Here is a 26,069-nt window from a genome sequence, read left to right as displayed (position 1 = left end):
TAAAAGTGGCAAACTTGTTTCAGTCCCCAGTGATTATGGACCGAGCTTGCATCCAAACCTCACTGCTTGAACAGAGGCACCAACAAGCTGCATCTTTTCATCCCGGCTGTGGGTTTTCCAGACTGGATGGAGATGGATGCTCCAGTGAAGTGTGTGAGACAGCCCTGATAGCATTTATTGTGTGAAAAATGTTTCAGCTATTATGAGTATCCGTCGCACCTGAGCTGAATAGCAGTAGGGAGAAGGACAGTCCACATGAACAGAAGAGACCTCTCTGACACGAGCTTTTTTACATGAAGCATCAAGGAAGAACTAAACAGTAATGGTATGTGCACTTTTTCACTGACAATAGCGAAGTGACCAGTAGACACAATGTCACACAGTGTAAATACTCACTGGGCATCATATTCCTCATGTGTCTGGAATGCATGCAAAAACCATCTGTTATTCTCAAGAGGCAGCTCAGCCGCCCTTTGTCAGGGAAATGCAATAACTGATTGGTGTGAAAAAATGCACACCTATCCCTTGCTGCTCTGAGAACCATTCTCTAGCTCTGCCACTTCCTCTGCCTGCCCCTGGCTCCTGCACACAGCCAGGCAGCAGCAGGTGCCTGGAAGGAGAAAGATTCTTCAGGGACAGTTGCCTCTTCAGGCTAATCTTGACATACAGAAATAGACCAGAGAGAGGGGTGAATTTTCCAGGAAGTTTCAGAGAAGCAGGGGAGATTTCTACTGATTTCAGAAAAAAAACCAAAACCAACCAAGTAAACAAAAAAACCGCACTAAAAAAATAAAACTAAAGTGCTGACAAAAGTTGGGTTCTGCAATCATTAGCTGCATATTTGAATGGAAACTCCACCCCTTTGGGTTATCTCTGCCTTTCTATTTCTTTTCCACAGCAAACTTTGATATAAGAAGGAAGGCAGGGGACCTTCAGTCTCTTATTCTTACATTTTTTTTTACCATCTAAGCCCATTCCTGAGGGAAAGCTTACTCCCAGCAGAGCTAGAGATCTGAAATATTAAGACTGCCTGTCACAGCAAGGCTGTGAGCCTTTCCCTGTCCCCAGGCTATGCTCAGCAGCATTCAGGCAGGGAATGAATGAATTTTATGTCAAATTTGATTCCAGTTTGATTCCAGTTTTGGCTGATCAGGAACAGGAACATGGAAAAGAGGGCAGGATACACAGAACAGCATCCCGCAGGCTGCTGAAGCAGCACTGGGAACTGAGGGTGGTGTCAAAGTCCCCATCCCACAGACCCCCAGGGGAGTGGCTGTTGATGGGTGCCCAGCTGCCCTATGCCCATGGCTGGAGAATATCCACTGCTTTCTACCCCAGTAGTGTCAGCTGTGACTGCAGCTCCAGGACACCAGTAAGTGAAGAACTGCTGCCCACCCTGGTCATGAGTGAAAACTGGTGAGAATGGGGAGGGAGTCAAATATGTGACACCTCCCAGCTCTGAGAGCATCTAGGCAGAGAGATCTTGGTACAGATGTGAATGTACATATGAAGCTGTATGAACCCTTATGTGGATTTAGAGCATACTTGTGGTGAAATACATTATTCTGATCCCTTCCCCTGAGTGTGTGCAGACAGGGCTTCCTCAGAAACTTTCCACTGGTTCTAGAAATGAGAATGGAAGGGAGACAGTGGGAGGGCAAGCAAGTCTTCTCCAACATCTCCCCTTCTTTCCATGCCCTCTTTCAACCCGTATTCCCTTCCTCCCTCCCCTGATGTTCCCTGCAGGAGAGGCTTGTTCACACGGTGCAGCTCCCTAGAGCTCCGTATCAGCCATATGATCGTGGCATCTGAGGCAAATAAGGCTCGATTGTGCAAGTGACTGATGCAGGCACACAGTAATGGTGGGAGCAGTTTGTGCTTGTATGAACACTGCTGGGCTCTCCTGTGGGAGGCTGCTCCATGTATTGGGAAAGAGTCTGCTGCAAGCCAGCAAATGCTGTTGAAGCAGAGCAGCTGTTTCTGTGTTGGCAGAAGGACCATGACCTCTTTCAGCCTTGAAGCAGCAGCTCAAGAGTTTCTGTGTACAGCGGAGCAAAACAAGCCCTGGGCTGGCAGCCCTGGACAGTAGTGTGGAGTGGCCACTGTTGGTGCCCATGCCTCCTGCAGTGCTTCCTCCAGTGCCTTTCAGACTTGGGAATGGGTAAGGTGTCCTGTGAGGACCTCCTGCAGCTCTCTGGGCTTCTGCTCTGTGAGCAGGCTCTGAGACTGTTGGGAATGAGCATATGAGCTGCTTGTTCCACGATGTACCTGTGGGTTTTGTGGGGAGCTGCTTCAGGGCTTGCTCTGGTGGGGAGCTGAGGTTGCTGCCACAACCCCCCAGTCCACATGAAAATGTACCCATGACCACATGTGACAGCTCCACTGGCAGCAGTGGTAGCCTGCATCTGGCCATGCTGCTCAGTCTGTCTAAGCTGGAGCTGTGCTGGATGGGTTGCTCTTGGCAAGGCTCAAACTGTGCTACACCATGATTTGCTGCCTTTCATCTCTAGCGGGGCTGCTCTGCCCATGTGGCTTGGCAAGTGGTCCTCTCCTCTTTAGTCTCTCATTTAACAGCCCATTATCCATGAGCACATGAAGCATCTCAAATCTGACCAGCTCAAAAAACTGTTCCCATTTCCAGCCCCCTCTGCCCACTCCCTGGCTTGTACCTGGTGTCTCCTGGGGTCAGTAGCCTGTCTGCTCTGCTCACCTCCCTGATTCACTCTTCCCCTGCAAGTACCAGCGAGAACTGCCTGTCTTACTCATGCACCAGGGGATGCAGAGTGGAGCATCCTCCATTGGGACCAGCTGGCTGCTCTAAGCTTGGGGCTCTTCCCACCAATGGTCCCCTCCACTTTGATGTCGAGTGCTCACCTGAATGTTCATCACTATTGTGGTCTCGTGCTTCCCTGTCCACCTGGCTCTAGGTCTGTGGCTTACCTGCCTCGACCTCCTTCCTGCTGGTAGCTCTGCAGATGGGCACCACAGGCACAGGGCATGGAGGAAGTGGGCTGTGCAGTAATGCTGTCCTTTCCTTTTTCCCCAAATAGCATGACTACAGTCATTATCATCCTGGCTGCAGTGATTGCCCTGATCATTGGTTTTGGTGTCTCAGGTATGTGACTGCTCAGATTTCTTGCTGTTACTGGTGGGGCGATGAACTTCTGCCCTGCCTCTGTATCCGTGTGTCCATCCTGTGCATGGGCTGTGGCTGTGTGTGGAAGTACCACCTATGACCTTTTAACAAAGGCTAGATAAGTGTAGTGCAGCTTGTGCTGCTGGAGGTGTAGTGGTGCATTAGCTGAAATATCCTTGGGCTTGGGGCCCTAAACAAACACACTGAAAGTCCTGCACATATTGTGCTCTTTCTCCCAGGTAGGAGGAGATGCACATTTCCCAGCTCCCTCAGAGATAACAAAGATATGTTGTTTTGGTGTTGGCCAAACTGCAGCCTCCTTGGAGTGTACTGAGTGAGGATGAGTAGGGAAGGGATGGATGGTAAAGGCGACCTGGCTCTGTGAAGAAGTTGATTCTCAAGATTGCAGCTTAAGGTTTGACTTGAGGAGCAATGCTGACTTTTTCTTAAATGAAAGAAAACTGCTTGGATTCCACTAGAGGGAAAGAGCAGCCTCTGCTAGCAGCACTGGTAGCTGCTGCTGGTGTCCTTCCCATGTGTCAGCGCCTGTCCAACCTCAGGATTGGTTCCTGACAGCTGCAGGGCAGCTTGGTCTTTCTTCACACTCCCTGCCTCACCTTTTCATAACCTTTGCTTTCTCCTTGAAGGAAAACACTCCATCAGTGTGATGGCGCTGACGTCTCCAGGGAACATCGGCCAGCGCAGCATTCTGGACTGCACTTTTGAGCCCGACATCCGGATGGGCAGCATAGTGATCCAGTGGGTCAAGGCAGGAGTAGCTGGGCTGGTTCACGAGTTCAGGGGTGGGAAGGACCACCTGGAAGAGCAAAATCCGTTGTTTCGGGGCCGCACGGCACTGTTTGCGGACCAGGTGATCGGCGGCAATGCTTCCCTGGAGCTGAGGGATGTGCAGCTCTCCGATGCTGGCACCTACCAGTGCTCTGTCACCACAGCCAGAGGGAGCGGGGCAGCAGTGCTGCAGTACAGGACAGGAGGTGAGGGGTGCAAGGAAGAAAATCCTGCTGCAAAACACATGCTGTAATGTGGCCTGGTTGGACTTACCTGTGGTTATAATGATGCTGGAGGCTCTGGGAACAGCACCGCTCCTCCAGCGGCCACCATCAGGCCCCGCACCCTGAGTAGGAACAGGGTACTTTTTCTTAATTTTACAAGGGTGTTTATGGCCTTACCCAGTCTTTTGACATTCTCATTCCAGAAAGGATTATTAATTTAATGCTTTTTTCTTTTATTAATCACATGTAGTCTACCAGCTATGTAACTAACTACAAATAGCCCCTAAAAATGGCAGTAGCTAATTGATCTTATAAAGATCCAGATTTTATACTTGTTGAAGATAACATGGTAGCTTTTCCTCTCTAGAATTAAGATATATCTCCAGCCAAGAGAAGTGCTGCGTGGTAAAAATTGTAGCCTATTTTATATATTTTTCTTTGTTTTTCTAAAGTATTCAGTTTTTAAAAATTACTATCAAAGCAACAAACGTCCCATACCATAGTTATCTGAAGTATTACATATTTGGCAGAGTTAATTGTTCACCTTGTTATGAGTCAACCTCAAAGCTCACACAGATACAAACGAGTTTTCACTAAGGGGTGCTTAATTCTTCTGAACCCTCTGGGCTTGGCCATCATATTCACTGCTGGCACAAAGTAGTACACTCCCACCGAATAGTTTCACCTATTTCTGTCACCTCTGGGCCTTCCTGATGACCTTGTGGTAAGTTACACTGACTGTACAATGGGGATAACATGAGCCTGCACAGGTAGGTGTTCTTAGTGTTTCTCTGACTGGCTTTAGCTGGCATGCCTTAGGTCCCAGCATACCCCTTGAACTCAGGGTTGGCACAGTACAGTGAGTCCATGACCTTCCAGGGGAGGTTTCTAAGTAACCAAGGGAGTTGTTAGAAAGGATGAAAAAAGTCTTCATGGCTCTCCAAATATTGAAGAGTCAGTCCTTCAGATGAGATCTGGGAACCACCAGGTCTTCAGAGTCTTCTCAGAGATGAATTTGGCTGCAGTAACAAGTCACCTCCCAAAGGCTCACCTCGTGCTGGAGACTGATGGATGAACCACTTAAGGGTCTCCTGCAGTCTGCAGTCTTTGCACTCTCCCTCTCATCACTGTGACCAGCATTGCTGCCCCACAGCTCAAACTGAGACAGGAAAAACTCTCAGACCTCTCCAAGTCAAGGAAATGCAGTTTTAGGATGGATGACTGCTTACTTGGTGAGGTGAGATGTACCAGCAGTGTGAGGGGTGTCCTCTATGTTTAACGCCAGCCACAGCAGGACAGTAGTAACCAGCAGAGCTCTTGAATGAGATAGGCTGCTTTTCTGCAGGTCCAGTCTCCTCCTTTGGCCCAGCAGAGCCCCTTCCCCTTATCAGTCACAGGGAGCCCATCTTGGCACAGAAAGACAGTAACGAGAGTTGGTGTCACAGGAACATTTGTCCAGCGTCATTTCAGTGTCTCCCATTTTTTACCAAAAGCATGTGTTCTGCGCTATTGCTATGTGAAGCACCTCCCAGACAGTGAAGAAAGGGCTATCCCTGGGACTGGCAGACACAGTTAGGTACCTCATGCCCAGTTCCTACACACTTGCCTTGTACTGACTCTCTCCCTGTTTTCCCTCCCAAAGCCTTCAGCATCCCTGAGGTGCTCGTAGTGAACAGCAGCAGTGGGGACACGTTGCAGTGTGAAGCACTGCGCTGGTTCCCTCGACCCACTGTGCACTGGACAGTCGACAACGGTGCCGGGGAGCACCTCCCTCACACTGCCAACACCAGCTACGAGCTGAACGCTGAAAACATCACTCTGAAAGTGGTTTCCTTTCTCCACAACATTACTGCTAATGCCACCTACACCTGTGTGATTGAAAACAACATTGCCAAGGCTACAGGCAACATCAAAGTGACAGGTAGAGTTTAACACCATCCAGAGACCACAAGTGTGGGGGAGAAGAGAGTTTAAACAGTGCCTGTGTAAACTGGGAGGTTCCTGCAGCACCTGTGTCAGTCAAGGAAGGGACTGAAAGCACGGCTAATCCAAACACCCCTCTCTCTCTCTCTCTCTGTTCCTGGGATGAAGCAAAGGGTCTGTGTTTGGTCCTGCTATTTCTTATGTTTTTCATGGTAATGATTGCTCTCTTGGCACGGGGACAGAACTGCCAGGGAACCAGAAGAGATAAACTTCAGAAGAATATATTCCTTTGAATGTTAACCAAACCAACCAAAACCCACAACTTTTGACACTTTCTTTGGCCAGTTCAGCTTAGATCCTGCTTCTGTACCAAACCAGCAGGCCCCTTTACCTGTTCTTAATGACAATCTCTCTGACTCCAGCCCTATCCCTTTATTTAAGAGGCCACTTTATTCACAGAAAATCAAACTTTCCAAAGAGCCTGAGTATCTTCTCCTGTTCTACATGAGAAGGGTCACAGCTCTTCTACAGTGAGGGCTTCATTGCAATGAGTCTCCACTACAAGAGGCAGAGTCTCTATCTTTATCAATGTTCAGAAAAATAGGAAGGAATAAATATACACACATTTTTCCTTCCCTGCTGCGTTCCCATTCACTGCGTAGCCTCTCACTATTCTTCTGCTACAGATTTCAGCAATACAAGGTGGACTACCTTGCAGCTGGTGAACCTGAATGCAGAGTCAGTGTCATCCTCCTTTCCAGCCTGTCACTGGATGCTTCTGCTTCCCCTGTATCTGCTGTCGATATAATGCCTCTGAAACAATCGGACACTCTGCTGGGCCTGGAGGTAAGTTTGGAAAGGGAAACTCATAAGCATACATGCTTGACGTATATGTAGACCCTCTTGCTGAGTTTGGTTACAGCAGCAGAGCCTGCCAGAATGGGAGGACACATCTTTCTGCTGCCCCATCCTTGCCTTGCTTGTACCCACTTTACTCAGACACCTCCCCTGTAGAGTGCAGTGTCTTCAGTAAGCAGTACCTACTACGGATGCCCTGAACAGGGCTAGAGAGCACTGCCAGCCTGAGCAATCCCACACAGACCTGGAATAAGGAGGGCTGTAGACAGCACAGGACAACTGCCTTTAGTATTCATCGGCTTTGGCTTTGGGTGAGGTGAACTGGTGGAGAGCTAAAGAAAATCAGCTAAATGGAACATCTCTGTCTTTCCACACAGAATAGTTATTCCAGCTATGCTGACACCAGGACACACTTCAGATTTTGCTCCCTCTTGGGCTGAGAACTTCAACGCCTTCTCCCAGTTCCAGAGCATGTAGTAGCACAAACATGAAATCAGATGATTTCTCTTGAATTATTATTTCTTACCCACCAACAACAGGATACTTTGTTTGGCTCCAGAAGGAGAGCAAGGAATGCGATAAGGAGAATTGTATAAAGGAAGAGCTCTGATTGCAGGAACAAGATATGTTCTCTGGTCTGAAGTAACCCAGTGACCAGAACTCTGATCATGGGCAGAAGCTCAGAGACAAACAGGAAAAGGGTTTCCTGCAATACATCTGAGAATTGTTCCTTCTGAGCACCAAAACCAAGCAAATCCTAATTGGCCCCAAACAGATTTGAGTGCCCTGTCTCTTGGCCTGTGATTCTCTGACTGTACTAATAAAACTGAAAACAAGAGAGCCAGTTAACCTCCTCAGTCTTCTTGGAATACTGTAATCAAAATCCGAAAAAGATGTTGTGAATGGCAAAACAGCGATGGGTTAGAAAACTGCTAACAGGCTTGGAATAACCTGGCAAAGGCAAACCATGTCTGAAGTCCTGTATGACAATTGATGACTGTATTTGTAATGCAAAATAAAAGAGGAAGATGAGTCCTCAGTGTGGCAGCAGACAGAAAACCAACATACAGAATGAGGAGAAGTAGACTTGTAATACTACTGGAAAGTTCAAATTCAGAAGCAAAGTTATTAAACATAGATATAACTATACAGCCAAATTTTCCTTTTTTGTTTTTTAAATAAGTGTTACCTAGCACTTCTTATCTATTTCTGTAGAACTGCTGTTACTGTGTTATACATATTACTTTCAGTTGCAATTTTTAATCAGATTTTGATCTCTATCTTACATCACTTACAGTCAGCATTTTCCTCAGGCTGAGATAGTTTATTTTTAGGGTTTTTTTTGTTTGTTTTGTTTTCTTTCTGGAGGGTGGCAGATAAGCTTTAGCAAAGTCTTTACTGTTTCGCAGAAAGCATCTACAGAAAATAAGGCTGCCACAGCAAAACTTATGTAACCTTTCAGGATGGAGTCTGAGAACTTTATTGCATGGCCAGTGACACAGTCAGGTCTTGTGTCACTCGTGCCTTGGTCTCAGAAGTGGACAGCAGGCCTTGAGAAGGAAGATACTTTACACATGCCCAATAAACCCACTGCCTGACGTTTTAATATGTAGCTCAAACTAAGGGGAAAGAGAGAAAGGCAGGGGGGAAACACCGAACAAACAAAACTCCAAACAGCAGCTGCTCAAACATACTGTCAAGTACTAGACATCAAGTTAAGGCACGGAAGTAACAGTGTGTGGAATTTACTGGCCTGGAGAGCAAGATGAAGGATGTGGGTGCTATTTTGCCAAAAGCAAGTGCAGAACACTCAGTCATCAATGCAAGCAGATGGGAGAGGAATCTCTTGAGATGGTGATGTCCTATATGTTGTTTTGGCTAGTCTGTTGTGCCACCACGGATACTGGCACTGCCATGGCAACTCCTTCCTGATCAGGAACAGATGGGCAAGCCTGTGGCATGCTGTGAGTTTGTATCACAGCCCATTGCCTGCCTCTTCTTACCAGCCCCACATAATGTTCAGGCTGCTGTTTAAGCTGCTATGTCCAAATAATCTTGTGATTTACTATCGTAATTTGGTCTCCATAGAGTAACTTATTCACTTCCCTTCTCTTCTCGAAGGAAATGCTTTAAAAGTGTAATTTTAATAATTTCAATTAGGTTAAGAAGACCATACCTTGGGGCAACTGTATAGTTTTGTTACTTACAAAATGCCTGTCTCTGGCTCATAAACCAAGGATCTATGTTCTGCCTCATTCCCCATCTAGTAAGTAAACCTTAATACTAAAATAGAGTGTTTTTAAAATACTATTTTAATAGCTTTATTTAGTAGATACTACCAAATAAAATACACACATTGTGTGCCCTAGGCCTGAGGCAATGGCTATCACCTAGGAAGCATTGAATATTTTTCTTCCAAAACGTAGCCCAGTAGCACTGGTGGACAATGGTCTAGAAGGACCATTCAGGAATTCCACAAGTCACAGTAGTTTCTTGATTGCACCCTTCACCCTGTGCTCACGGGCCTGTGCTCCCACTGGAAAGGAGATAAAAAAAGCTCCCAATCCCAGCAGGTATTTCCATAATTCTTCTCCCAGTGGAAGAGATGTTAAACAGTGTCTCTCACTCAGCAGTAACTGGATGTCCTCCTAATCCTCTCACTGTTCAGATAGCGTAAGGCATCTTGTTCCACTTCCTCCACATTCAGGCACAGCAGGCTCAGACGAGGTCCCACTTGTGACACAAACTCCACTTCACCACACCGAAAATTTCTCAGCTGTGCTGGAGCTGAAGGGGAAAGGTACAGCCAGCAACAACTCAGTACAGGGCTGTGGCTCTGTTCTAGCACACCACTGTAGAAGTTGCTGAGGGAGGTAAGGCCTTGCAGCAGCTGCTTGGCATCTCCTAAACCTCAAAGGACACCACGATTAATGAATCCAGGATGCAGGCAGATTAATGCATTTGGCCAGCATCCCTCTAACGGAGGAAACAGGCATTGGCAGCATGAAATGCTGTGAACTATGTGCTGCTCACATAGCTGATGCACTGAGCTTTGTATCTCCTATCAGTATCAGCAACCTGGCCTGACAGACAGGGCACACAACAGCCAAAAATAATGTCTCTCACAGCTCCTCTGGTGATCTTAGCAAATCAACCCCTGCAGCACCTGGACTCATTCTGAAGCACTAGTATTGGTGCAAACAGCTATGAAGAATATCCCCTTAACACAGCAACAGCACATTCGCGGCAGCATTAGCTCGGACCCCAGCACCCACGAATTCAAAACACTTCAGTGCTTTAAATACTGTGCCCATGGTGTGGATTTTCAGGCCTAGTCTTGACTCTACATGCTGTCCTGTCTAAAGTCAAACACTTGATTTGAGAGGTCTGCACAGTACCCGGCAACCAGATTCACGACCCATCCAAGGACTGGTAACCTTGTTCTAAAACAGCTCTATATTTCTTTGTAAAGTAGAAAATTTCATATATGTTGTTTTAGATAGTGACTTTTGTAATATTATTTCTGTATATTTATAAGCATGGATCTGCTAAGACACATCTTAGCTCTGCACTACAGAATTCACAATTCCATGGAAATCGTTCAGACCTTCCTTTGTGGGCAGCAAAGGCACCTCTCCTTCCCCAGCCTGGTGAGATGTCTCCACCCTTCCTTCCCATACTAAATATTAGAAAAGCCAGCAGTGCTTGCTTACCAGGCTGCAAGATCTTGGAGGGCTTCCTGTCTAGGCTGAAATCCAGCAGGATAGGACGACAGATGAGAGGACTCCTGCACAGACTCCTTAGGTAGCAAGCAACAATATCCTCAGGTTCCTCTAGACACTGAGGAAGGAAAGGGTGTGTTGCCAGAGAGTGTTCAGAGTGAGGTAGGGAGCTTCTGGAACACCCACAAGCAAAGGGAGATTCAGTTCAGCTGAGGCTGCAGTTGCTACTGGAATAAGCCACTCACCCCCGTGCCAGTAGCTTCCCCATGCTGAATGGACATGCTGCCCCTGCTCTGCACACAGTTCTGCAGAGCTTCCCACTCAGGAAGGCTCAGGCCCAGCATTGCTGCCACATGTTCATTCCTGCACAGCACCACAGCTTCACCTGTTCCGTCCTCCACCAGCACCCTGTGGAGAGAGCAGGCAGGGTGAGATGCAGAGGGAGGTCAGGACAATGCCTGGCTCCTTCACAAGGGTTACGCCCCAGACAACAGATCTCAGTAAAGCGAGAGGGAGGTTTGTTCACATCTCAGAAGACATGACACCTCTAACTTCTACCTCTGCTATTCTGTCTACATTCCATCCTTGGTCTGATTTCCCCCCTTCTTTTTGTGGTGCAATTTGCTCCCTCCTTCCCACGTTTCCCACACCCAATCTCTACAGAGCTTACCGTGCACTGGCTTGTCTCACTCCTGTGTGTGATGGACATGGTGGATTGTGTCGGGTGCACCTCCCCTGAAGGAAGAATAAAGCTACAGCTATGTATGGGTGGGTATAAGAGAGAGGGGGAAGGGACACTGCTTTTTAAAAATTCTTTCCTAATTAAGTATGCAAAGGATTAAAGAATTGCACTGCATTTCCAATGAGTATCTTGGGAAAAGTTTATATGGGGAGAAAAATCACCTCCTGCGAGATGCTGAAGCCCAACAGCAGTGAACACAGGAAGAGCAGAGCACTAACAGAGTAGGATTCTCCTCTTTCATGTGGTCACTTCACCCCCAGTCCTACCTGTCAGCCTGCCTGGCATTAGATATGTACTTCTAATCCATTATCACTTTGGTCCCCTTCTAATATGCAAGTCCTTCTTAGACACTGGGAAAAGAGGGCTTGGAATTGGGATAGGAACTCTTATTTCTTTAACATGGTAGCAAAGGATGTGTCAGAGTAGATAATCTGCAAGACCTCTCACAAATTATCTCTGTGGAAGCTTGAATACCTCCTTGAAAACGCTGCTGCAAAGTGAGCAAACCCACTGCAGGTACACAGTCAGTACACAGGACAAGTGGCATAAAATCCGTGCCCGGGGTAGGTTTTGCAGGTGAGGTCGTAAGTTGGACAGAAACACTAGTGAGGGGGATGAGGCTTCTCCTGCAGGACTAGAAGAAATAGGAATTTGAGAAGCTTAGAACATAGAAACTTTTCCAAGGACACTGTAAGGTGAGAACAGACCCTGAAGTTACCTGGAAGGAAAGAGTAGGTGAGAAGCTGGCAGAGATATGATGCTCACACAGCTGCAGGCAATGTATGTGCAATAAACATTATGAAATCTGCAATATGAAAGAGTATATGTCAAAAAGAGCTTGTAGAAACTAAATGTTCAGTTTTCTTGGGATGACTGGGCTGATCTTCATTCGTAACATGGTAGGAAAATAATTTGTAGAAAGGGATTTGGAGGCATGAAGGTATAGACAAGGGATCAAAGCCCACAGGAGAGATGTTAAGAGATGTTAAGGTTAAGAGAGAGTTTAAAAGAGAGGTCAGAGCCTGGATCAGGGCTCTAAAGACAGGGGTACCTTGAGATTTTGCGTTCCAGGTTCTGGAAGAGGATCTTGGCTCCAGGTAGCAAACCCCAGAGATGCTGCAGATAGGTGGCAGTAATGTAAATGTCCATCACAACAGGGGAGCCTGGAGCAACCGAGACGCTGAGCTTCACACTGTGATCACTGGCTAGCAGGTTCCCTGAGGAGGCATGGAACCACACACCCCATGAGCTCACTCACACACAGGCAGCACACACAATCACTGAGCTGGACCTGCTAGAAGTGTTTTTCCTCCCATCACAGTGTTCCGCCTCACAGGTTTTCCAGGTACAGCATTCCCATCCCCACACATGCAGTGTGCAGCTTCCTGGCCCTCTGACATGCAATGGGATGCAACATCCTGGCATACTTCCACTATTCTCAGATACAGCAGCACAGTTAGCCAAGTGCATTGCCTCTCTGAAACAGAAAGGAACAAAAATCAATCTGTTGTAACTGGATAAGCTGTCACAACCTTACCTTTCTGCCTTGGAAGGCGAACAGTCACAGATGGCTTCTCATTCTTGGGAGAGGCACACAAGGTCCTCTCCACTATCTCACCAGAGAAAGAAACAAGGGAACCTGTAAAACTGAGAAGAGACCAGGATTTTTGTCCTGCCTGAAGACAAAAGTAGTGGAGGAGGGCCTGACTTGAAGATTGCAAAAAAGGACTGGGTGAAGTGCTGTTGCTTGAGCCCAGTCTCAGAGGAACCTGTCCTTGAGCACCTGAGCTACTGGAGTAGCTACCAGCTTGCTGCAGTCTACCCCATCCAGGGACAAGAGGCCCCTTTAACTTGCTTTCTGCCTCTTCAGGTTCAGCAGTGAAGAAGAATAAGGCATTACAGCCTATCTGCTTAACTCCTAATTGTTTTTCTTAATTAGAGGAAGAAGCCAAGGAAAGAAAAACAGTTTATTGTAAGGCACTGGTGAAAATTCCAGTGTGCATGCATATCACCCCAGATTAAACATGCTTTGAACAGAAAAGCTTCTAATTCTAGTATTTTTTGAGTAAGTTATGCTAAAATAATCTACAAACAACAAAAATAAGTCATATATTCAGTCTCATTTTCCCTGCTGTACCTGTTTCCACTTCTGCCAGGAATTTAGCAGAGAACTTTGGATCCTAGTCCATACCAGCAGCAGCTGAAACATTTTCTAGACACTATTTTGCAGTGTCCAGAAATCCGTTTAGCTTTGATAACCAGGAGGGGAGAGGTGTGGACTGCTTCCACACAGGAATATTTCCAAACCATATTTTTAGAGTGTTAATTGCTGTTTAATATAGCACTGTTTGCAATAAAAATTAATACAGACCCATTCCCTAAGACACAGTCACTTGTAATTTGGGGGAGACCAACATACCTGCTGCTAAGCACTTCTGGAATGGAGAAAATTCTCTGGTCCACGCCTGTCAGCACCATCCTGGCTGCCAGCTAGAAGTGAGGGAGACATAGCCTCAGACAGATTGCAGTTTACAGGTATCCCCAGCCAGAGCAGTGAAGACAAGTCCTGCACACTTAGAGGTCAGTCAAGCAATTCATGCTTCCTCTCCAGATTAATTCTGAGGCAGAAAAATGTGAAGCCCGGCAGCAGCTTCTGATGGAGCTTCGAGCAGAACGGGACCATCAACAAGATACTCTGTACTGATAATTTTCTCGCTAGTTTTGGACAGATCTGCGAGTCATCTGTGAAAGCCCAGAGCAATAAGGCACTGCATACCTGGCTCTCAGGCAGACGGGAGATCCAAGTCTCATGCTGTAAGTGCCAGGTATCTTGGACAGGCAGGCACAGGGGGCAAGATGGCCTGGTCAGGAAGGTTGCTGGCACAGGTGGAAAACAGAGCTTGTCAAACACTTCCAAATCCTGAGGTAAGAGTGACAAGGCAAGACAAGAAGACTATTAAAGGAAGGAGCTTAAAGTTATTTAGGGAAAAAGGGGAAGAACAATGGTTTAAAGAACAAAAAAAAAAAAATCCACTGAACTCAGAGCTCTGAGAATTTTAATCAAACACAGAACTGAAGCAGTTTCTTGGCAAGACAAACGGAAATTCCAAGCCTCGAAAACAGCTTAGTCACCCTCTGATTCCTCGACTCTCGCATGCAGTTCAGCAAGTCTCCTAGAGGAAACAGCAAGACGACGTCTCTCTTACCGAGCAGCAGGGCACAATGAAGCGATACAGTCCATCCTGGTGCAGAAATGGAAACCATCGTAGAGACTTTCCCAGAAAGAGGAGCAGTGCCTGGTGAGGGAGGGAAGAGAGAGAGAAGGTGATGAGAAGTGTTAGGAAAAAGGCACAAAATGAAAAATACAGCGAGAGCAAGCCCAGCCCAGGCAACGTCTTGATAGAGAAGTAAGATTAGCACAACTAAGGGTATGAGAAAGTAGATGCATTTACAGGAAGGCGACAGAGAGGAGCTGCAACTTCCTTGGGGTGGCACAAGAAAGTTGCCTGCATAAACACACATCTCTACCAAACACGAAACCCACTTTCCCATTGATTAGTAATCTAATAATAATGGCCAGTCTTCGCAAGCGAAGATTTGGGAAAGGTCATTAACCCTTCGAGCCTGCGCAGTGGATTTTTTAGGTGAGACACAGCGTGCGCTGAACTGAGCCCACCCTTTAATCCTGAGGTTCATCTGCCGGGGCCGAGCACGCTTGGACAGTGGCAGTGAGGTTCTCAGAACGTAGGTTTGTTTAGAGTGACCTTCTCTTAGATGGATTGCCTTACAGGGCTGACGAGCTCCATCTGCCCGGGGGGCCGGGAATCGAACCCAGGTCGCAGCGGTGAGAGTCCTGCACCCTAACCACTAGACCACCAGAGGCCCCGATTAGTAATCTAGGTACCTAATTATCTACAGGCTCCCTGAGGAGCCACCCCCACCCCCCCACTTCCCTCCCCCTGACCTATCAAACCACACTGCAAAGCTGCCTCACTTCTTGCTGTGTCACGCCCTCTTCTCCATCACAACTGGTGTCCTCCAGCTCTGGTAGATTCCCAATTTCTCTAGGGTGGCTCCACAGCCGAGGTCTGCCCAGCCACAGCACTGTGGCCTGGAAACTGCGCTGCAGCTCCTGTCCTTCTCCATCTTCTCTGGGTAGTTGGTAATTGCGTAACATAAGCCCCTCTTTCTGGATAACCAAGAACAGGTGAGATACACAGCTGGTTGTTCCAGTGCTACTCTGCCCCCCCTGACAGTTCTCATCTCTGTGAGTATCTGACTTGGGATCCTCCAATTTCAGCACTTTTGCCTCAGGAGCTTCCAGCTCAGGCGTTACATCGTCATCTTTCTTCTTCCTCAAAGAGGAGCTGTTTTCACTCCTAAGGCCTTTCTGAAGTTGTCCTTCAGCAGCATGGAGAACCTGAACATCCTCAAAGTAGAACTGCACATAGACACTGAAACAAAAAATGATAGTAGTGAAACTCCCTGTCCCTGAGAGATGCCTGTCCAAAACAAATGACTATCTGGGAAAAGCACTAGCTGGGGAGTGCCCCACAGGTACTCATCACGAGCCATGGGAGAGAGGGAAGTAGAAGCCAGCTACTAGGCTGTGTGTATTCTGAACAAAATACAGATGGTGGGTTTGTTGCTGATAAAGAGCTCATTTTCTACAAATAGGAAAGGACAGTTGTTTTGGCAATGAAATGCTATGTTGATAAGAAGCTTTGCCCCAGACCCAAAAGAGTTGTGGAACTGGAGAGTCATGATTTTACTTGCATACTGAATAAAGGGACTCACCTGTTTTTTTTCTCCCTCACATGTTCAAGATTTTCCAGGTGCTCCCAGGAGGGAAAATCAGTCTGAAGGAATCTCTCCACTACAAGTTGGTAGTTTTCCACCTGCAAGAGTGATCCTGCAAACACATCAGAGAAAGGAGCTGAGCTAAATAAAAAGAGAACATAAAACCAGTAAACTCAATATCCTCATTTTAAAGTCACGAGGTCAGGCAGTGACAGTTCAGCATCTCCATACCAAGTCTCTTCTTCCTTGTTTTGGAGCTGAGTGGCAGAAGAGCAAAAGATCAGCACTCAAATACAGTTTAGTGAGACATACCTATGAGAGCTGTATTGGCAAAGGGGCTACCATCCTTCTGGGATATCACACAGGGAAGCGTGCTGCTCTTGTCCTGCAGCTGGAGCGAACTGCTCCTGGACGAGACCCTCAGCACACCCAGCAGTATCTGCAACAGAAAGGAAGCCACAATGAGCATCAAACAACTCCCATCTTTGAAACCCATAAATCAAAGTGTGTGGAGCAGCAGCTGAAATTCAACCTGTTTTCAACACATCTCAGCCAAAAAAGCGGTGTCATTTCTGAACAGGAAAAATAGGCATGCACTAGACAGGGTGCTGGAAGGCATGGAGGGATCTGAGAACTCTCAAGGCATAGGCAGTAAAGGGAACAAGGCACTTACTAGTCGGGGCTGGAAACTTCCCGCTGAGAGTGTGCAGTAGGACCAGACCAGTCTGCGATTCAGGTCCTGGGTGCCCATATGCTGTGCTTCCAAGGGAGAGAGCAGCTGTGATGGACTGAAGCCTTCCCAGCTCTTCTGTTGGGCTACATGGCAAACTGCAGACAGAGATGGGGCCTGGCATGGGGGGTCCAGAGTCAAATACTATGAAAAAAGAGAGAAAGAATGAATCAGATGATTTTCTTCCCATCAGACAAACAGCAAACAGCTCACAGAGCGTTTACTCACTTTCTGCAGGGGACAGTGGTGTACTTTTGCCAGAATTTCGTTATAAATATCTCTTGCTTTCTCTCTGTCTGGCACCATAGCTTGCAGAAGGGGGACAAGAAACTTTTCAGCAGCTCCTGGGTTTTGGTGAGTACAGCTGAGCAGTCGACGGCGCCCAAAGAAACAAGAAAACCTGAGGAGAAATTATGACTGTTAAAAACAGTAGCAGTCTTCACATTTTAGTGACTCTTGCATGTAAGTCAGGGATTCCTTCTGCTTGTTATGAGTGAATCCTCTGTATAAGATAGGAACTAAGGAGAGCAAAAAAAGAACATCAAGTAATTGAAAAAAAAAAAAAAGAACATTTAAGGCCAATGCAGATTCCTTTTGGGCAAGCAGACAAGGAGGAATAGGAAAACATACAGAAATGCATAGACTAACAAAATCTCAAAACTAAAGTAGCCAAAAAACTAAACCATGTGAAAATAATCTTCCTCTAAGTCATGAAAATGGATCTCCATGCATTTTGGCTAAGCTTGGTATCATTACTCATGTTAGGTACACTTGGCTTTCTTTTACAGGATGCAAAAAAATCACAAGGCAGAAACAACCACAGACTACTCTTGTTCCAATATTTTTCTCACGTGGTGTTCCTTTCAGAAGTTTAGATTACTGTTTTTGAAGGCCTGGAAGTGATCACACTGCCAGTCAAAATATGACTTAACAACAGAAAGTGAACTCTAACGAAAAGAGATAGCAACTAACTCCCTGGAACAATTTTCAAGCAGTAGCAGGACTTGGCAATCACGTTTGAAGTGAAAAAGAAAATAAAAAACCCGAAACTTACAGCTAGCACAATTCCCAGGGCAAAAATGAAGATGCTTTATTGGAAAGCATAGTAAAAATTCCACAGTGCCAGTAAAGGACAGGAACGCTGAACATTCTGTGAACTGCTGAAATTGATTGAAATTAAATATATACATTTTGAAGCCCAAGACAGCAGTTACAGTGATCAACCATAGTGCAGCCATCAGGGAGAGCAGGAAGCCACCTGGAAGACCCAGAGATAAGCATGGGTGGGAAAATCTGCTAAGACAGAGGCTCTCAAGCAAATGATCACACTACCAGCAACACTCAGAATACCTCAAAGGGATATGCTGAGCAGCTGCTGCCGCTTCTGTGAGCAGCCAGGACATGAGCCTTTGTATTGGTTGTGATCTAGTTGTAGCAGCATTTTCCAGCTGCAGCCTCAGTGTCCTTCTTGATTTGCCAAGCAAACCACATCGGCAGGCAGACATCCCTACAGTGCTTCTGTAATTCAGGACAAAACTTCCCAGGCAGGACTACATGAGCACAATGTCCTGGAGTGTTGCAGCTTCCCGAGAGCAGTGGGCTTGAAAACTGTACAAAATTTTCTCATAAGAACAAATGCAAAGTACAAGCAACTGGACATTGTGTGAAATCTAGATGAATAGCTTACTCAGGCTGATAAATCAGAACCAATAGCTGCTAATGGTATCCAAGCATAAAAATTTTGTGAACACTGGGTCTAGAAGATACCCAGGTAGTCTACAAAGCACATTTACAAATGGCCTGACTTCAGAACTGTCCTCACCTCTCCTCAAAGGTCTCCAGGAGGCTCACCAGCCAGAGGTAGAGTGACATATCAAGATTGTAGCGGAAGAGCAGCTGTAAGCAGAGATTTTCTGAAGAGGTCGGTGGCTGGTAGGGGGTGCTGAGCCTTGAAAACCTCTTCAGCACAACAGTGCTGCTCAGGCAAGCACCAAGTACAACGAAAGGGAAGGATACCAGAGGCTTCTGCAGGAGGTGGACATCGATGAGCTGAGATATACAGACGTACAACATAAGAGATAGTCTGCCACCACTCCCCCAAACCATCACCCCACCCTAAACTCTCGGTCACTCTAATGGATTGTCTATAATCAGGCCTGAGGCACCTGGCATGGTTTAGGAAGGAATCAGATAATAGTAATTTCAACTCTAATGACTGAGCCTAGACCGTAAGATCCCCAATTCTGTTCCAGATACTTCCTGACATAGTTCCAGTGTTGCTGGAGCCTTCTGTTGACCCACACACTAACAAGCCATCCCCAGGGCCTGAGTCTTTTCCACAAATGCTTTATGATTTGCAAGTCTCAACTTACTTCCACACATGCTCCTGGCCGCAGTCCACGTGCAGATTTCAACACTGGGAGGTAAGCAAGGCACAAGCAGACTTGGTTATCCAGTAAAAAGAGACCAGCTTGGACATTGAGTATTTTGGTGACAATTCCCTAAATAGCAAGCAAACAGAAAGTTACAGGAGTGTAGAGAGTTCCAAAATGTAAGAGACTCACAGGCCTGAGCAGTAAGGAAATAAACTCATGATGAAAATAAGTCCTTGCAGGCCATGAGCTGAAACCCTACAGGATGAGTGGGTGAAGGCTAACCCTACAAATCCTTACCACATAGGAGATGATCTTGGACTCTCTGGTTGATCTTGGCCCCTCCTCTTCAACTCCCAGCTCCAAGGAGCCACTGAGCTGCTCAGCAGTCTCAAGGGAAGAAGACTGAGTGGATTCTCCTTGCCAAGTACTGTTCAGTAGCTGCTCCATCACGTGCTCCACACAGTAGGGTAGAAGGCAGGAAGGAACACTCGTGACAAACGTCTTTTGTCCAGATTTCTTCAGGCTGGACATACTCAGGCCTGTTATTGTGTACCTGTGACCCAACTGGAGGACATGATGCCATGCCAGCTGGCTGGGTTCCTAGAGCAGAAAAAACCAAAAAGCGACATCAGCATCAACCACAATGAAAAAAATTCTTCCCTTCAGAGGATTGCCTCACACTCTTAGCAAAAGGGTGGCATCTGCAAGACGTTTACAGACATTGCAACTGCATGAGGTAGGAGGACACAGAACTAGACTTCTTACATACAGAGACTATTATAGCTGCATGGAATGTTAAAAAAAAAGATCATTAGAAAAGGAAGAATAAATCAAAATGGGAAATCAAGGGCAAGCTTCAAAGAATTAATCAACTAGCACATACACAGACTATGAATTCGTGAGCAAAATTCCAAGGACTCACCTGCACCAGCACAGGGACACAAACAGCTGAGGTGAAGCACTTTAGAAACAGAAAGAAGAAAGTCTTGTGGCGAACACAAAGGAGAGGCCCAAGTCTGATCAATTCACCTGCTACAGTAAGATTTGATCTTCTCCTACATGGAATCCTAGAGGGCAATTGAGGAGGCAGATGAAATCAGAGACGAAAGAACAACTCAAAAGTATCTCAAAAGCAAAATAAACACATATGCAGGATGCATTTTTTAGAAATAAAGGATCCAACAAGGTAATATGAACAATCTCTCAGAGAGGTTTTCAAAACAATATTTGGCTACAAAATTTGTACTTTAACTTGTATATACTAAATCTCTTTGATGTTTTAAAAAACCTTAATATTTGAAGACAGAAGGGTTATGTTGAACAAATTCACATGTTCATGACAACAATCAGATTATAAAAAGCTTCACCACAAACCGGATGCTAATTGTGGGTCTAAAGGAGAAGGAAAAAAGAAGTCACAAGCAATTCTTCAGCAGAAAACAGAATTTGGATTTGTAGATCCATGGAACGTGACACTGTGGAAGTTCTAAGCCTATAAACCAAGGAGGCCTGAAAGCAATAATGGAGTCTTTCTAACAAACTTGGCACAGAGTGAAAGAGCAGCAAAACTAAAAGCAGATGAGAGGAGAGAGAGGTGATATTTCTTTAATCTTTTCTGTTTGTCATTTCAAACTTTCATTTCAAAAATATGAAAAGAAAATTCAAACATATTGTTTGTAATTTTCATTTCAGCTCCTACTGGACTGGAGTATAACCATTCCACTTACTCTAAACAAACACATTCTTGATTCTAAAACATATAAACAATTATCTAACTTTATGACTTTGGAAAAAAAACAAAACCAGGATGTCCACAGACAGTAATACCAGCAATTCATTGTTAACATTTTTAAAGAAGGAACATGGAAAATTGGTCAGATATCAGTCAGTAGCAGAGGAGCTTTATGTTAAAAGCCTGAGAACATATACTGAAATATGGAACTAGTTTTCTTGTTTAGAGAGGTCCCTTGAGCAAAATCAAATACGCTTAAAATAAGTTTCTCACAGGCAGATAAACCCAATTAAAACAAAGGATAACTAAAAAGAAGCAGCATGACTAGTGACACTTTATTGTATACTGTAACTAAATTACACCAAGAATTCTCTGCTCAAGAAGATAAAACATGATCTAGCACAACCTGGAATTATCAACTTCAGTAAGATTTGTAATTCCATTGGCTACATTTTCACATACTGTAAACTAAAGAAAAGTTACTTTCATCAGTTGACATTTCACTGGTATCTTTATCTTAGTAATATGATAAAAACTTGACCAGTGGTATATATTAATTTCATATTACAATCTAGGCTTACTTTCAATTATTCTTCTGGTTCACTGGAGGCTAAAAAAAAAAAAAAAGTTACGCTAAATATTTTAGCCTAAAAGTTGAATTAACACTTCTTTCTCATATCCTCTCTGTAATATCAAAATACATCTGGAAATAATTTAGATTTGTCTTATTTTATCAAAATACAGAATAAAACCTTCCAATTAAGTCCTGGAAAACAGATGATTAATGAAAAGTGGCTTTATTGTTTTAACTTTTACTTCCACCACTCACCATTATGCTTCCACCTGTGGCAGAAACAGAATTTGTCTCTTCCTAAGCCAAGTGCTTTTCATGGTACCTGTCAAACCAGACTAACAGTGCTATGATGGAATTGAGCATATTATGTGTTTACCTGGAGTTGAGCAGTGGCTCAGCTGATGTTGGGTAGGTGACTGGAATGCTGTGAAGTACTTTGTTAGGGGTATTTACTGGCACTGGATCCTCCAGGATTTCCAAGTACCCTGCTGCACTCTGGTCTGTCTGTGGTATATATGACCAGCTTGGGAAGACGACCAGTGACTCCAGCCACTCAAGTTCAAAATGCAGGAGCTAAACCAAAAGATGAGATAAAAGCTTGAGATAAGTTACAGTATGTTTTCTCAATGTTACTTACAATATTCATTACGAATCCACCCTTCCAAGTGCATCACAAACTTGTCTACTGCTGGGCTTCATTACTAAATGAGAGCAGTGTTTTCTGCCCACTCTCTCATCTTGCATGGAGAACTTCTGTCCTTCCAGATGCAAACCTAGAAGAGATTTGCTGAGCTCTGCAGCCAGCATTTCATGGGTTATAGTAACATCCTCCCAGAAGGTGATAATTAATTCACTGCAAGGCTTAGTTATTTTCAGACTATTTTTCTAAAATTCTCACCTGCTCTCTTTTCCCCTGTGTTTTCAGTTAGAAGTTCATACCAATATAACTTTTTTCTAGTCTTTGCCTCCTTGGAAAGCACAGCTTCAGCTCTCTGCCATCACTACTCCCTTACCTAGACTCCCTTGCAATGACCTTCAGAAGGCTTTTAAGTCAATTGTCATGCTAACTATTATTTCCTGAAAGTTATCAATGCATCACTGAACACCCAGTACAACTCTCCAGAAAGTTATTTCTGCTCCACTAGTTGGAATTCAGCAAATAGAGAGGACGTCTCCCAGGCTGCCTTGTACTATGGCGAATTTAACAGAAGTGTACTGGCTGTCTTTTTTCTGGGCCAGCACGTTCAATATTTCTTCTACCAATGAAAAATTTGACATGCTCTGCCCTCTCCCCAGGTTCTAAAGCTTGCTGTTTTCCTGCCTGCTACAGAGATGTGTTATTTCCCTCAATAAAGACTTTGGTAGAACATTTGAAGCCCTGGGTGGTCTGTGACACTGCCCCAGAAGTGGGAATAAACACAGAACCCCTCAGACCAAGGACATACCTCACATGGAATTATCCCAGTATTGTCCTTTACATATAGGCAACCATCTACCAACTTTTCTTTGTTCTCTTGCCTTCCATCTGTGATATAGCCAACCAAGATCAGGTAAGTCCTTGGCAAAGCTGTCTGTGTGGGTAAAGCAACTTGGCCTTGACGAGCCCATTCTTTAAATTCGTTAGTGCTCCAGGTCAGGTGGCTGCAGCAGGGTATACGCTGCTGATGCTGAAGGTCAGAAATGGAGATGAAACTGGAAAAAAAAAAGAAAAAAAGAAAAAGAAAAGAAAAGCGAGAATATAGCAGGACGTAGGAAAAACTCTGTCTGCAAAGTTTAGAGATTACGGTGATCATTGCAGTGGACACTGCTTGGCTAGGTCAGAAGAGTCTTAGCACACCCAGAGTGTGGTCTGATGATATAGCATGGCAAGAACCAACTCATTCACTGGCATTTATCAGTTATCTCTCTCAACTCAGTAAACATGTCTGTTCTACTTGAGCATCCTCTCTGAAAACAATCCTTTGCTACTAAAGTTATGTGAGCAGGTATGGAGAAAATTTGAAAAGAAATAATAATGAGACTTAATAAACATGTTTTCAAGGACATGTGGGAGGTGGGAAGGAGAATAGTTACTAGTTCAAACATTTCTAGCTTGAATGGGACACTCCGTGAGAAACTCCCACAACTTGTCCACAGTTTACATATCAGTAACAAAGACAGGTGCTAAAATTGCTGAACTGTAGTAAAAATAATTTTGAACAACTTCTGGATGAAGACTGTGACAGTTTTGGAACAAATTCTCTCCTGTGGACAGTTCACACAATACAAAGCTGAGAGACAGCAAGCCAGTAATATTAGACTGGGCTTTCACTCATAAGAACAGGGCCAAGCTTAGCCCTGAATCTTTCCACCCACCCTTCTGGCTTTGGGGAGAGGGGGAAGGATGAGATGCAACATTAAATCAACCACATCTAAAGCCACAGTTTAGCATCTATCATGCTTAGACTGACTATGGTACTGAACATGGGAGAGAACAAGGCAGTATCCTCAGTGGATTCTAAACCTTTTCAGTGTTTATTATGATCATGGCAGCATTCATCATCGGTGTTTACATCCTAGCTGTCTGTGCTAGAGAATTAAGGGAAGTCCTCTGTCCATGCTAGCATCAACACTGAAAGAGCAAACACAAACTGTTCTCCAGGTAGTGACTTTAGTACTTGTTTCCAGTGAGGTTCGCTGACAATTTCAGGTTGTGAAACTGGAGCTTTATTCACAACACACACTTGCTCAGTAGCAGGACATAATCAAGTTCAGGGAGCATGAATTTGAAGAGTTTCACTTGACTAGTCAGGTGTCAAAAGTTCAAAGTCGGAAATGAATCAGCAATAAACAGAATTTAGATATTAAAAAAAAATTAATCAGAAAACATAGATTTATGCAGGTATTTGTGTATTTCACAGAAATCTGAACAGGAGATTAGCTGAAAATGTTCCATTCTCAGAGACAGAGCAGTATCAGGAAAACTGATACCTATGATCCACAAGGAGAACACGGTGCTGCTCGTATTTTTGTCAAATGTGCCGGGTGCTTTTTGGGAGAAACCCAAACTACAGCAGTACGCTGGGTCCTGATTATCACATACAGAGAACTAAACAGACTCCCTTCTGGTGCTCCAGAGCTTGGTGGTTAGTTGTAGATGTAGCATGCTGCTCACAAACAGACCACTGGCCTCATATGAGATAACTAACAAATACCTTCAACTCTTCTGTATGAATATATTCTCCTGGATCTAAACCAAACTCTGGTTTAAACATCATAAAACACATAGAAAAAATATGGCTTAGATGAGATCAGTTTAGCTGTCTTAAAAGATCTACCATCTACATTCATAAACTATTAGTACAAAATTAAAAGTCACAAGTCCCTAGTCAATTCCAATTGACCTTTGCCCCCAAACTGGCTGTGCCAAAGGTTTTAGTAGACTTTCTCCCATCATAAGTTGGAGCAAGAAAAAAACAGATCCAGAAAAGCCAAACCTTCCAATATAGATATCTCTCAACAAGCTTTATGTTTTTCGTGATGGTGAGCATCCAAAAGCCTTTCCTACCAAAATATGGACCACGTTATTCTAGAGTGCACACTTGAACGCTGACTTCGGCTGGCCAACAGCTTCGGAGACTGTACGCAGAAACATCCTCCTGGGCAGGTTGCCAGGATCCAGCCGGGAAGGTGCCGTGTAAGTGATGTGCAGAACAGCAGCTCGCCCGCGGAGAGATGCCCCACTTCGATGACACCCTCTGCCTACCGCAGACTGGTGGATACGGTGCTTACTCATACCGCAAGGGCGGCCGGGGGCGCACCGAAGCCAAAGAAAGGCGTGCGGTTACCTGTGTTCGACAACATCACTCCCACACTCGCCATCCGGGGCGGGCACCGCGCACGGACGAGCCGCGCTGAGCTCCCGGGAGGGCCGCGCATGGGCGCCGGGCCAAAAGGGGACACCCCCGGCTCCGTTCCTTCATCCCATTTCGCCCCTTCCCCTCAACTCGCTCTGCCGTCACCTGTAGCCGAGCGGCAGCGCCCCGCCGCCCGCACTCCGCAGGCACCGCAGCACCGCCTCCAGCGCCGCCGGCTCCTGCCCTTCCGGCCCCGGGAGCGCCCGGCGAGCGAAGTCCTGAGCCTCCCGCAGCCAGCGCTGCTCCTAGGGGAGAGAAGCAGAGGAGCGGGGCCTCAGCGCCAAGCGGCGGGGAGGTTTCGCGGCCGCCCCGGTCCCTCACTCACCGCCGCGCCGGGCGCCGCCATGACAGGCCGCGCGCACCGCGCCGTTGCCGTGGCGACGCGGCGGCGGGAAACGCGCAGAGGCTGCCGGGAGAGCCAAGAGCCACCGCCCCCGCGCGGCGCTTCCGCCCCTCCCGAGCGGGGTGCCGAGGAATGGGATCTCGAGGGGTTACCGGCAGAGCTCTGCCCGGGGGTTGACCACGGCTGGATGCTAGGCACCCACCAAAGCCGTTCTATCGCTCCCCT

At 45.8% G+C, this 26,069-nt stretch overlaps 2 protein-coding genes across 3 annotated transcripts in view; one reads left to right on the top strand and one right to left on the bottom strand.

The window, feature by feature from the left end:
• Positions 1-6,880, top strand: part of VTCN1 (V-set domain containing T cell activation inhibitor 1) — a 7,674-nt gene extending 794 nt beyond the window's left edge. The window contains exons 2-5 of the mRNA XM_017814726.1: positions 3,051-3,115; positions 3,784-4,131; positions 5,792-6,070; positions 6,759-6,880. Of these exons, the coding sequence (XP_017670215.1) occupies positions 3,051-3,115; positions 3,784-4,131; positions 5,792-6,070; positions 6,759-6,880 (814 nt within the window). The remainder of the gene's footprint in view (positions 1-3,050; positions 3,116-3,783; positions 4,132-5,791; positions 6,071-6,758) is intronic.
• Positions 6,881-9,224: 2,344 nt separating this feature from the next.
• CTC1 (CTS telomere maintenance complex component 1) lies at positions 9,225-25,847 on the bottom strand. 2 transcript variants are annotated; one of them, XM_017814879.1, is made up of 24 exons: positions 25,827-25,847; positions 25,607-25,746; positions 23,051-23,297; positions 21,982-22,178; positions 20,222-20,366; positions 19,597-19,899; positions 19,297-19,425; positions 18,747-18,973; positions 17,153-17,324; positions 16,868-17,068; positions 16,507-16,633; positions 16,192-16,306; positions 15,389-15,848; positions 14,601-14,690; positions 14,171-14,314; positions 13,814-13,884; positions 12,932-13,041; positions 12,446-12,611; positions 12,113-12,199; positions 11,869-12,028; positions 11,323-11,387; positions 10,898-11,060; positions 10,644-10,770; positions 9,225-9,717 (listed from the first exon to the last, which is right to left on the bottom strand). In XM_017814879.1, exons 1-24 carry the CDS (start codon positions 25,845-25,847, stop codon positions 9,557-9,559), a joined length of 3,828 nt encoding a protein of 1,275 aa, XP_017670368.1. In that variant the 3' UTR covers positions 9,225-9,556. The 2 variants fall into 2 exon arrangements, with proteins under 2 accessions (XP_017670368.1, XP_017670369.1); XM_017814880.1 differs by lacking the exons at positions 12,113-12,199; positions 25,607-25,746; positions 25,827-25,847 and having other exon boundaries at positions 23,051-25,442.
• Between the last annotated feature and the right edge of the window lie 222 nt (positions 25,848-26,069).

The sequence above is a fragment of the Lepidothrix coronata genome, unplaced genomic scaffold, assembly GCF_001604755.1.
Source record: "Lepidothrix coronata isolate B3197 unplaced genomic scaffold, Lepidothrix_coronata-1.0 Scaffold46, whole genome shotgun sequence".
Classification (NCBI taxonomy): Eukaryota; Metazoa; Chordata; class Aves; order Passeriformes; family Pipridae; genus Lepidothrix; species Lepidothrix coronata.
This window is presented reverse-complemented; position numbering and strand designations above follow the sequence as displayed.

Coding starts and splice junctions, on each gene's coding strand:
- CTC1 (XM_017814879.1), bottom strand. CDS start 25,847: ATGGCGGCGCCCGGCGCGGCG. Junction 17,069..17,152: donor ACCACTGTCCCCTGCAGAAA/GTGAGTAAACGC, acceptor CTTTTTTCATAG/TATTTGACTCTGGACCCCCC. Junction 11,388..11,868: donor GCAGCAGCGTTTTCAAGGAG/GTATTCAAGCTT, acceptor TTCTTCCTTCAG/GGGAGGTGCACCCGACACAA.